At 59.8% G+C, this 12,838-nt stretch overlaps 1 protein-coding gene across 7 annotated transcripts in view; it reads right to left on the bottom strand.

Annotated features, from left to right (window-relative positions):
* LOC122388399 (actin cytoskeleton-regulatory complex protein PAN1-like) overlaps positions 1-12,838 on the bottom strand; it is a 63,061-nt gene that overhangs the window by 3,277 nt on the left and 46,946 nt on the right. For all 7 annotated transcript variants that reach the window (XM_043379440.1, XM_043379447.1, XM_043379441.1 and 4 more), the window contains 2 exons: positions 11,124-12,223; positions 1,148-1,269 (listed from right to left, as the gene is read on the bottom strand). In XM_043379440.1, the coding sequence (XP_043235375.1) occupies positions 1,148-1,269; positions 11,124-12,223 (1,222 nt within the window). The remainder of the gene's footprint in view (positions 1-1,147; positions 1,270-11,123; positions 12,224-12,838) is intronic.

Below are 12,838 nucleotides of genomic sequence, written 5' to 3' on the forward strand. Positions count from 1 at the left end.
CCGCCGCCAACTCTGGGAGCTGACTCAGACCGGCATCACGGGAAGCCCTCGCGGACGGACGGACAGCGGGCGAACGCGAACCGGCGAGCGGGGAGCGGCGGGCGCGGCGCCGCCGTCAGCTTCTCCCTCGGTCGGCCGTTGGTCCGCGCCCGACCGACGGGGAGGGCCGTTTGGTTATCGGCTCCACCCGGCCCCGCAGCTCACGCCACCGAGGGATGGCCGGCCCCCGCAGCCGTGCCATAGGAGCAGCAGCAGAGCTGAGCCGCCGCCAACTCTTGGGGCTGACTCAGACCGGCATCACGGGAAGCCATCGCGGGCGGACGAACAGCGGGCGAGCGGTGAGCGGCGGACAGTGGGCGGTTGTCAGCCCAGCCTCAGTGCCAGTGACACAAGAGCCCCTCCCCAGACAATGTGTCACCGCGAGTTCCTGGCAGCCAAGAGCGGAACATCGCGAGCTGGGGAGCTGACTAGCTGTGGTGCAGATTTCCGCTGCGATTTCCCAGCGAATTTCCGGCGTCGTGCCAGCATACACACACGAACGCGCTTGTAATTAACAGGTCCACAATCACTTTGTGTCCCAGCGCCTTCGTGATAATATCTAACAAAATACTCGCACGAACACAGAACACACATTACAGTGAACAATAGAAAACCCTGTTCCACTTTCACTCTACAAGTCTGGAAAACTGAACGCCTCTTCTTATTCCACCGTTTCGGAGCTCCTCTCGCCGGTCCATCTCAGACAGACCCTCTATGTCCACCCCCCGGCCCTGTCGTCTGTCCTTTCACCACCTGACTCAGTGCCCGCACTGTGTGTTAGACAGGTCGGTCACCAGTGAACGCCCCAGTACAGAGCCCGTCCTGTGTCAGTTGTCACCGCCTCGGTGGGATACGTCCTGCGTCAGTGTATCATCGCCTGGTTAGTCAGAGCGCGGCCGTGTGTAAAAGGCTCCATCTCGTCTGTGTAGTGTGTATCACCCTGCGTCAGTGTGTGTTTTGTAGTCTCTCTGTGCCTGTCTCTATCAGTTCTCGCCATGTGCCTGTGTCAGTATCCTGCCCTGTGAGTCAGTGTCAGTATCAGTGTCCTGCAGTGGGTACAGTCGGTGTTTTTGTCAGAGTCTCTCGCCCTCCCGCCGCGGGTACTCACGCTAACGGAAAAGTCTGTCGAAGCGTTGATGTAGCTCAGCCGAGTGTCGTCCAGCGGCGGTTCGCTGAGAATGGACCGTCGCTGCAGCACGCCGGTCCTCTGGACCACCAGAGCCGTGCCCACTGTGACAAACAGAGGGGACCGAGGTCAGCTGACGGGTCACCGACGGGCAGGACAGGTCACCCGGGACTGAGGGCACTGGGCTCATCGTATGTGAAAAGAGTGAGAAAATCGACCCGAAAAGTGTGTTAGGGCCTTGAGTGTGTTATGTAATTGCCGAGTGCGTGTGCCAGTGTGGCAGCAACGTTTTTCCAAGCCGGTAAGCAAACTCACAAACAAGAAGGGAGAAAGTTGAATCATATTGAAAGAACATCGTCATCCACCATCCATCTGCCTACCAATCTATCCGTTCAAAAGTACATCATCCCGCCAGTCTATCTGTCCATCTATTCGCCCACCGCAGCGATTGCGCAGTGCCCGCGCCCGCCGCCACGGCAGCGGCCGTTTGCCGGGCGCCGGCCGGCCACGTGGTCATGCAGTGGGCAGCGGACGGGACCCATGCTGCCGCCGCCGCACGAGACCAGACCAGACGGCTGCGCCAGTGCAAACTCGAGCTCTGTCGCGTCGGCCGCGGTGGGGGCGGAGTGAGGCTGGGGAGGCGGCGCTCGGTCGGGCGGCACGGGGAGCGCTGGGGACCGGTGAGGAATGGACGGGATGAGGATTAGTCACGCGTTCCGACCACGTCAGCAGAGTGCGCGCGCCGCCGGATGACGGCTGACGCGTCACCGGAGAGGGCGCCGTCACCCGTCATCGGGACGAGCGGCGCCGGGCTGACGGCCCCGCCGGTAATGGTCAGCCGATGTCGGCGGCACGTCCCGTCCGCTCGTGACCGGGCGATGGGACGGAGGGACGTGATGGGTCGGCGGGGCGCCGATCGGCCGATGGATGTCGGCGGGGCGGCGCCGCCGGTCGGCCGGCCGCTCTGTAGCGCCGCTCGGCCACACCCAGCCGCCGCACCGCGTATCGATCCCACTGCGGACAGACCGACGGCGCGGCGGCGCCCGTCCCCGCCCCGCGCCGCCGTCATCGGAGCCGAGCTAAACTGAGCGCGCCCGCCGGCGGCGCCAGCTGGCCGAGCCGCCGCCGCCGAGATGACGCGGCCACACCGTCATCGCGCCGCCGACGTCACCGACGAGTCGAGAACAGTCATCGGCGCGGAGCAGCGGCAGCCTGCGCCGAGCTGGGGCCGCAGACAGGGCAATACGAAACCACGCCCGTGGCGCTTACAAAAGCCCAGTGAGACAGGTAACTATAGCTGGGCAGGCAGGGAGGCCACGGCTATTTGCAGCTCACTCCGGTATTTCTACGCTAACAAGATCGGGGATGGCAGCGTAGTTCCGCCATGACGAAAAAGTTAATGGATTCCGAGTGCACACCGCACATCCACACGAAAGTCTACTTCTCTGGAACTGCATGCTATCATGAAACCCCAGAGACCTCCGGCCCCAACTTCAGGTTGACCTCTGCACTTCTCTCTGCCTCTCACCAGTCGCCAGCCGGCAGCTCGCCTACAAGCGCGACCTTTCCCTTCAGACGAGTCTCGAGAGGCGGCGCAGGCCAGCTATGACCGCCAGCTGCCGCGTCTCCAATACAGCATTCCCAATATCTCCGAGCTGGAAATTCCTCCTCGCAGACGGGAGACGGTTTATGAGTTCAGATCCCAACAGACCGCCTTTATCTGGAGCCAATTTAGCCAGAACCAATACCCATTGGCACCCAGGGAACACATCGCCAGATGCGATCGAATAAACAACTACTTCACTTTTTATGATTAAAAACAGTCACAAAAAGACCTAGAGTGTACCCTGAGCTCCAACTCCCTCTAAATAAGCCTCTCTCTCTCCGCTGCGGACCGCCTCCCGGTGAATCTATCTACCCTCGCCCCAGCGGCGGTTTTTCCACCTCCAGCAGAGCCCGCCCCCGGCGGCGCGGCGTCGGTCCGACGTCGCCCACGACGCACCTACGCGTCACGCGTGCTAATTTGGTCGGCCGCGCGTGACTGGCGGCCGCGCGGAAGGTACTGCGTAGCGGGCGGTGTCGAAAACAGGCCCGGCGCGCCACCTCCAGGGACGGGACTGAGCGGCCCGGCTCAGGTGACGAGACGGTGCGGAGGGATGAGAGTAAAGCAAAGCGCGTCTCTCTCTCTCTCTCTCTCTCCATCTCTCTCGCCCGGGTTCACGCCCCGTCTCGCCGCTGACCCGGGCCAGACTGTTGACGCCGGCCGGTCGACGAGCGGGGCGGAGCAGCTCCTCAGCTTTGATCGATCGGTCCGTCTCCATTGATCAGCGTCCTACCCGCCGTTCGTCGCGTCCGTCCGCCATCTCCTCGGCAGACCGTCTGGCCCACTTCCCTCAGAGCCGCGCCGGCGCCGGGTCACGGGTCAGCCAGTCACCGGGCCGCCGGGTCACTCAGGTCAGCCGGGGCGAGCCCCAAGGTCAACAGACAGTCGGCGCCTGAGCCCTCGAACCCGGGCCGCTGGGAATTTTCCACCGGGCGCCACCACCGCTCAGCCATCGAGGAACGGCTGGCGCGGTCTCTCTCTCTCTCTCTCTCTCTCTCTCTCTCTCTCTCTCTCTCTCTCTCTCTCTCTCTCTCTCTCTCTCTCTCTCTCTCTCTCTCTCTCTCTCTCTCTCTCTCTCTCTCTCTCTCTCTCTCTCTCTCTCTCTCTCTCTCTCTCTCTCTCTCTCTCTCTCTCTCTCTCTCTCTCTCTCTCTCTCTCTCTCTCTCTCTCTCTCTCTCTCTCTCTCTCTCTCTCTCTCTCTCTCTCTCTCTCTCTCTCTCTCTCTCTCTCTCTCTCTCTCTCTCTCTCTCTCTCTCCTCTCTCTCTCTCTCTCTCTCTCTCTCTCTCTCTCTCTCTCTCTCTCTCTCTCTCTCTCTCTCTCTCTCTCTCTCTCTCTCTCTCTCTCTCTCTCTCTCTCTCTCTCTCTCTCTCTCTCTCTCTCTCTCTCTCTCTCTCTCTCTCTCTCTCTCTCTCTCTCTCTCTCTCTCTCTCTCTCTCTCTCTCTCTCTCTCTCTCTCTCTCTCTCTCTCTCTCTCTCTCTCTCCTATTCTATGCAGAAGCCAGCGACCAGAGGAAGAGTCCGAGGGCCTCAGGCGGTTCTCAGTAGTGCCAGTTTCGTATGTTCAGAGAAATGGAGCCAGATCTGATGGGGCCCCGCCCAGATCCGGTGTGGACTTCCCAGAGAGCAGGCAGATCGGGCTGCTATTCGCCAGTCTCTCGATGTTTGGATTCGCACAGTGTCTGCATTGTTGGATTCAAAAATAGCTTTGGAGTTAACTATTGCACCACCCGGGGACTTTCCGCCAATACCGTCATAGACCACATCAAATAACGCCGTGACCTGCATCCCACACCGGAATTAGATACTGGCCGTTAGCTTGAATATTGGCTTTGAATGTTGACGATTGCATCAAAGCACCGCCTTCACTAGTTTAACTTGAGCAAACCTTCCGAACCAATCCCTGATGCCTCTTCACCAGTCGCTCGTCTGCCGGGTCGAGCTGGCGGGATCAGCTGATTCAGCCCCTCGGGCTACCCCTGACGAGGGACGTCCGCCGCCGGCCCTCCCATCGATCCCGCAGCCCGCCCGACGGACCTGTCTCTGAGTCAGCCCAGGGTGAGTCGAGAGCCGGTCTGCGCAGCGCAGCTCTCACCGCCCTGAAGGGCGTCGCCCACAGCCCCAGCCGCCGGCACAGGCGCGGGGCGGTGGGCGGCGGGAGCCGCCTTGATACAGGCACGCAAACTGCTGTATGGAGAACTGCACAACTTCAAAAAGAAAGCCAGACTTCCTAGGTCCTACACCATTCACGTCCAACACGGAAGCCAAAGTCGAAAGGAGCCAAATTGGGTTCGGACATGGAAATCGCGGAAATTGACGGCGTGAAGTATGTCTGGCAGCCGGGCCAGCGTTTCCCGCTGGGCTCAGTTCCCGAGCCATCTGTCTCCGCCCCGCCGCACAGTGGGCCAGGCGCATCAAAAAAGCGGAATTAAGTCGAAAATCAACTTCGGTGAAATTCCTGTAATTATGGGATAGAGTATTGTAAAAATGTCCAAAGTTTCCGAATAACCAAGTTTCCTTTCCCCAATGTCAAGGCAGATAATGCTATAACGTCGCAAAGTAGGACTTACCGACTGGAGATGGAAATGACTGCTGTGTACCATTTTCCGTTCCCCCGATTCAAAAGCTCTCAGCGTAAAATCATTAAAGTTATTCCGTACAAAATAGCTTTAAAAAAACAGCCGGTATTTCTGCGCATGTTTCTCGTACTCAAGTTCCCGGGAACTATTTCATGCTTACTAGTAGCGGTGGGGTTTACAGTGCCTGTTCGGAACCGTGGCAGTGCAACGACGCAATGAATTTATATAAGGATATAAAGAAAACGTCACCGAACAACACGAAGATATTTGCTGCCTGACTTTCCTCAAGGTGTATAGCTTGCTGCCCAATGCAAATATTTTGCGCATTTTTGCGCGAAACAGACAAATAAGGGAGTTTAACCCTCGCCGGCATAGGCCGTTTTGCATCCCTCGACGGCACAGGGGGATGCGACCCTCCTCGCGTTTGGCCCCTAATTGAGCTAGAGCCTCGCGGAAAAAACCATCGTGTAGGTCGTCACGAGACGAAGCCAACGGTACCCGGTTTTAAGGTCATAGGTCAAATGGTGACCTCTGAGGTCAGGTCAATGGCCGAAAGTCGGGACCTGTTAGAACGTCGTATAGTGTGGCTGCTAAGGGGTTTTTCGGGATGCTGATCACGAATATCATGTTAGTTTTGATCACAGATGATGTCTTCATGCATTTAGGCCAGGTCGGGTCAGCTCAGGTCAGGTCAACCAGTATGGGTCCTGCCGGGTATTCGTAGTAGGTGTCAACCCGCCTCTGACAGCTTCGTAACATGTTACGAAGGCACCAAAACTACTTCGTAAATGTTCAAATGGTTCCTAAATTCGAATTCAGCTCCAAAAACTAGCCCAGAAACATGTAAAACTCGAAAAAGTGAACCGAGGTCATCGAAGGTCAATGATCTGACCTGACCTTCAGGTGACCTTTACACCCACCCTAATGCATGGGACCAACATCATATCACATGTTTGAACGCTTGAAACCACGAAAAGACTGCAAACGCGCGGCCAATGCGGCATAGTGCCCGCCTGTCCCAGGCATATGTGCAGCGCAGAAATTAAATAATGACGTCATAGGTCAGTGACCTAGCGTAACCAATCAAATTTGAAAATGGATATCGGATTCGGCTTTAGCATGATATTTTACCCTGTAACGAATCATTTTTGGCACCGCAGCTGTGCTCATTGATTTAATTCCGCTTTTTTGAAGCGCCTGGCCCACTGTGCGCCGGCGGTATGTGACACGACACGTGACCGGGGGCAGCAGGTGCCGGGCCGCGGCCCGGCCGGTGCCAGAGGCCGCCGTCGGTGAGGCAATCGTCGGGCGGCGCGGCGCCGCTGCCAGCCAGCCGACCGGGAGGGAGGGACGGCGGAGTTGGGAAGACGCCACGCGTCCGTCCAACGTTCGACCGTCCCTTCGTCCGGGCTGATCGGAGGTGACCTCGGAACTCACCGGCCAGAGAGAGGAATCCTAGGTGGCCCCGGGGAGGGCTAAGAATCTGAACTGACCCCGGTTAACCTCGGGGGTGCTGCTGGGAATCTGAAGTGGCCTCAGAGGACAGCCTCGGAGGATGATAGGAATCTCAGGTGACCTCAGGATTGTCTAGGAGTGATAGGAATCTGCGTGCCAACGCTGAGGCGTGGCAGTTGGACAACGGGACACTGCTGGCTAGTTTGAGGGACGACGAAGTTATTTACATATTGCGTTCGCAACAGTGAACTCATCCCATATTAGTGAAAATTTAATGTTGAAAAAGATATAATTGAAATTGTATGTTTTCTGACGAGCAGCCGGAGCATAATTCACGCGGATGCCATCTCGCTGTTTTGACACCATAACTCCCCTGACGGGCAGCAGCTGGCCGGCCGCCGTCTCGTCCCAGCCTTTGATCCCGCTCACAGCTGCGCGCAAATCCCGCCGAACCGCTCCGCGCCGGCGCGCACCGGCCGAGAGATCAAATCAGAGCACCGGCCGGCCGGCGCGCGGAGCCGCGTGGTCGGCTCGCTCGGGCCGCCCGGGCCTCCGTCCGCCGTTACCATCCGGGCTGCAGCGCCCTGTCCTGGCCGTTGCTAGCCCGCAGAGGCCGCCGAGCCTGAGAAGACGCACCAGTCACCACAGCGGTGCGTCTGGGCCGGCCAGCCGTCTGGCGGAGTGCCGGCTAGTGTTCTGGTCACCGACCGTCTGGTCAGTGTCAGAGGGAAGGCCCAGAGGCAGCCAGACCGAGCTGAGACGGACTGCGTTAGTTTGTACTGCAGTGAGCGGTGTTCATCAGAGGAACGGATGGCCAGCGGACGCGGCAGGGAACGGGAACAGACACCGCCGCACCCACCCCGGCAGGGCACTGTCGCAGTGAGGCAGGTCCGACTAGTCGGGCATACGAAACAATTACTCATGTTGGTGAGATGCCAACTCATACAGACAGCCCACCAGCTATTCAGGCAGTGGTTTTGTCACTGATCCACTCAGGTCACTCCGGGTCAAGTTTCACCGGGTCACGTGCCGAGTGTCATCTGGCCGCCGAGAGCAAGGTCATAGAGAAAACACGATAACCCCATCTGGAACTGGACGAAAACAGTGTAGCGGCCGAGCTGATGGCGCACTGATGGTGTGGACTGCGAATTGTGACGTAGCCTGTGCCAAGTGAGAATAAAATTAACTGCCGATGAATAAGCGGTTAGGCTGATATCCAATAGCGCAGCTATGCCATTGTTATCGGGTGGACACAGGCGGCTCGTTGGGGCGGCTGATGCGGTCCGTTGCAGGTAGCGCGCATTTCCGCCCCGTTCTGCCTCGCCGGCCCGTGTTGGGCGCAGCGGCACGGAATCTCTGCTCATTACTGTGAGACGCCGACCGCGACAACAGACGAACCGGCACTGGGTCTGGGCCTGTCCCACAGAGCGGCACTAGGTCTGGGTCTGTCCCACAGACCGCCGCTGGGTCGGGCTGGGTCTGGCTACGGGCCTACCCCACAGATCAGCTCCAGCTAGGTGCTGTCTGGTAGAGCGTGCAACAACGGATGTCGTCACCGCCCAGGTGCGCCGTCTCAGAACGCTGAGCAAACCCGCTGCACCGCTGTGAAATCGCGCCCACGCAGTTCAAACCAAGGTCAGTGATATGTCGAGCGAAAAACAGCGCGACGTAGCGTTGTCAACGCTCTGTGTAACCTCAGCACGGGTATCAGAACTTGCCTCTAAGATAAGGACATAGATGAGCACAGCGCACCCAACTTCTGCACTAAGTTCCAGCTGCCTCGGAACTTTCTGGAGCCGCTCCGCCAAGTAATTCCCAGACCTCGGACCATTTTCGCCGCAGCGGCGATGGCTAAATCCTCTCAGCGTTCAGCCAGTGTGTACCCCATCAGGGCCATCATCTGGGCTGCTCAGAATCCGCGGCAGAGCGGCGCCATATATTCAGCCCCGACAGCCCGCTGACGCCATTTCGCGGCCCGACTGAGCGGCCGATCCGAGCTCGGTGCGGTATCGCTCCTACCATAAATTCCGACAATCCCCGCCGCCGCCGCCGGGCGATCATCCCCGCATTGGCACGGGCCGCAAGACGTATTTGGGCCGTGATAACGACCTATCTGTGGCTGAATATGTGAGCAAACAGGCGAGGCAGCCACAGTGCGGCGCAGACCTTATTCGGTGAGATGCCATGATGTAGACTCTTGTTTTGGAGTTGCCATCGAATAGTTATTAGGTTAATCATTTCACGTGAGCTTCTTGGGATTGACCGTCAGGCATCAGGTGATCCATGGTCACGGCCAGAGGCCTGCCTTTCAAAAGAAACGGTCTCAGAGAGACAAAAGGCATTGCCTAGTAGGGTACAGTGTAATCCATGCACTGGCAATGTCACTGTACCAGTGCCATCCCGTCTCCCGTTCCGCTCAGCCGGTGCTCGTTTGGTTCCATTCGCCGCCCCCTCAGCCGGTATCCGTTTAGCACCAGCAGCCGCCCGCTCACAGGATCTCCGTTTAGCGCCATCAGCCGCCCGCTCACAGGATCTCCACTTAGCACCAGCAGCCGCCCGCTCTTAGGATCTCCACTTAGCACCAGCAGCCGCCCGCCCAGGGATCTCCGTTTAGCGCCAACAGCCGCCGGTTCCCAGCGCTGCGGCCGCGTCCGATTGACATGCCGCGCCGCCGCTGCATTCCAGGACGGTCTGCCGCGGCCAGCCGCCGGCAGACTGGGCCCGGGAGTCGACAATATGCCTCCGCGGAGGGTTCACCGGGGAGGGACAGCCGCACCGCCCAGCCGCGCCGCTGCAGGCGCTGATAGTCTATCGGCGGCTCGGCGCCGTCTGTTTGCCAGACACTTGGACAAGGATACGAGACGTTAGGGCGTGCTTACATCAGCAATGTCCGGCGTTCTGATCACATAGAGCGACAGGCTGAAGTTTATCACGACATGGACAGCGGTTTTACATCGAAAATACAGCACAATGGTGTGCCAATCGAATACATCCAACCGATTCTTCCTTGCACCTGGGCATTCCAACCAATACGGAAAGAAGACAGAGAAAAGACTGTCCGCCATTGCGTTCCACAATCATTAACCACTTCCCCGAATAGCCGACTCCACCAGACCAAAATCCATCCCTCCTTCCACGAATCAGATTCCTTCCTTCACGCCTCACACCATAACCCGGCACCACTCGGTCGGGTCTCTGACACCACCCAGCTCCCCCGACCTCACACGACCTCCATCACAGGCGCACAATGACCGCCGTGTAGCCGTGTCGAGCGGGGTACCCGGCCGGCAAACCGCGTCTCGCGCGGCCGCGCACCGGACGCGCCGCAGTTCATCACGAGAGCCGCCATCCGGCGTCCCGGCGGAGGTGGCGAACATCAGTGCCGCCAGACGGGTCGTCAGCGCCAGTTAGCCGCCGGTTCCGGCCGTACAGCGGTCACAGACAGGAAGCCCCAGCCGCCTCATGGGTACTCAGAGCCCGGATTAGAGAGAGGAGCTTACTGAAGGTCGCCACGAATGACCGACATGAAACGACCGTAATCCACTCAATTTATCGCCGCATTGCAGCTCACTTTCATACCGTACTTTTACCTGAGCGCGGTCCATTCCAGGACATTCCAGTTCTATCGAAGCGGCGGCGGCGACGACTCATCGTTTCAGTCACGCCTGGTTGGATTCCTAGGAGTAGAGTCAGTGGCGCGCCGGCCGCCCGGGCGGCCCGCTACCTCCGTATTTGGCGCGGGTCCGGCCAGGCGCGCCGGCCCGGCCCAACCCGTGGCGTGACCGAGACAGGGCTGACAGCCGCACGCAACAGGAAAATGCATCGATAATGAACGTGTAGCCAAAGCAAATGTCCATCACTCGGGCCTGAAAGCATGGCCTGATGCTGTGGCCATTGTTCGTTGGCAGGGGACAAAAATCGCGCGCGATATGCGAAAAGCATCGGTACATTGTCCGTAAAAAGGCCGACGGTATAGAAGGAGTGACACAGGCCGTCGGGGGCAACTGCGAGGAAAAGACGGCCTTAGCGGCCAGGACAATACAGGGCGAAACAGATTAACACGCTGCACACTGCCTACCCTTTTTCCTAGCGCTGGAGGCGTTACGTTCTCTGTCTGCTCATGTTCCTTGGTCATCAGTGCCAGACGTACCGTTAGTACCTAATGCGTGACTCAGCTTATTAGTGCTTACGCAGTTGATGTGTATGTTAAGGGATACAATGTACGAGAAGTGAAGGAAAATACATACATACAACATGCTGGCACATGAGTGTAGTCGCAAGTCAAGCTACGTCCATGTGCCTAATACCGATGCAGGTACTCACGTATGAAGGCGGCGGCGGCCAGGACGCAGCCGACTGCCACGGCGCTGATCTCCGCCGTGCTGAGCTGACGCTGCTGGTCGGGTGCTGAGCCGCGCGCCTCCCGCCGCACCGTCTCGGCGGCCGGGGTGCTGCCGGGGGGCGCCCGTACCCCGGGGACCGGCCGACTGGGCCCGCCGCTGCCCGACCACTCGGGGTCCGACCCAGAGGACCCCGAGTCGGGTACAGAGGCGGCCGGCAGGGCGGCGCCCGCCACCACCGCCGCCAGAGCGGCGTCCGGGCCATCGTCATCGTCATCGTCATCACCGTCACCGTCGGCGTCGCTGCCGTCGCCGGTGTTGGTCTCGTCTCCGTTGGACCCTGCACCGGTCGGCTGTGAGTTGCCGGTGTCCGAAGCTGACCCTGAGGCGACCCCAGCCTCGGGGTCGGACGGAGCCGGATGGCCCGGCGCCGGGTCCACCGCGACCGGCTCTGCGACTGGTGCTGCCACAGGCTCTTCAACGGGCTCCTCCACATGTTCAGCGACAGGCTCTGCGACTGGCTCAGGCACTGGTTCCGCCCCTGCTTCTGCGGCCGGTTCTTCGGCAGGCTCTGTCGCTGTTTCGTCATGCTCCTCGTCCAAAGGCATCAGCGGCAGCGTAGCCGGAGTGGCCGCGTCACTGTCCTCGGCAGACCCGCTGCCCTCGACATCGCCCGCGTCCGTCCGCTGCTCTCCCTCCGCTCTCTGCTCCTCCTCCCTCCTCCCCACCTCCTCCTCCTCCTCGCTCTCCTGTCCTCCGCGCTCCCTGCCCTCCTTCACGGCCGAGGTGACCGCCTTTTCGAGCAGCTCCTCCTGGACGGCGCGCACGTTCGAGCGTCGCGCCATGATCTGCTCCTCCTCCTCCTCCTGACTGTCCTCGGCGGTGACGCGCCGGTCGGGCAGCTCGGCCGTCAGCGCCGCGCTGCTGACCGCCACCAGCACCCGCTGGCCGCCGGGCTGGGGCTGGGGCCAGCGCTGGTGCGGCGCCACCAGCCGACGGAACTGCAGCAGGTCGGCAGGCCGCAGCACAGCCACTCGCCGGCCGTCCCGGGAGCGCACGTAGCCGTCCGCCGGCGCCGCCGACCTGGGGGGCGGGAGGGCGAGAGAGGTCAGATGAGGAAAGGTTGACACGGGGCGGGGCAATACGAAGTGGCGGAGGAGAGTAACATCTACTTCGGGACCATCTATGGAGCCCTTCCCTCGGTAGTTTCCCAGTTCGCAGTCTGTTGTCGATCGTTCAGAAACTGGCAGTCGATCGTTTGAGGTCATAAGTTTACACTAACGAAACCCTTCGAACCAAACAGTTCGGTCGACCGGGCCCATACCCTCCACTGCCGACCGGCGAACGAGCTCCAGCCCCTGCATTGTTAGCGCTGGCAATATGGCTCCCCAGGGGCAGCAGGTCTGCAAACCCCACTCGAACTTCAATATTTATCCGGTGTAATTTCACATTCTGTTGCCGTTTGCTATCGCGTTCCCGGACCCTATGTGGGCGGGAAATGCGCAGTTCCTGTGCACACCAGTCAATGCTGCCCCCTGTCGGATGGCGTCCCCAAAGGAACGACCACTGGGGATGGGGAGGAAGACGGCATTTCCGTCGTTTGTTTTCCCTGCAGGAGTCCACGAGGCTCCCGGGAGGGGGAGACAACGGGGCACTAGTGGGAACCATGAACCGTTATCTGTCGGAGCTGCGAATGGG

Source organism: Amphibalanus amphitrite, unplaced genomic scaffold, assembly GCF_019059575.1.
Source record: "Amphibalanus amphitrite isolate SeventyFive unplaced genomic scaffold, NRLGWU_Aamphi_draft 000320F_arrow, whole genome shotgun sequence".
In the NCBI taxonomy this organism is placed as follows: domain Eukaryota; kingdom Metazoa; phylum Arthropoda; class Thecostraca; order Balanomorpha; family Balanidae; genus Amphibalanus; species Amphibalanus amphitrite.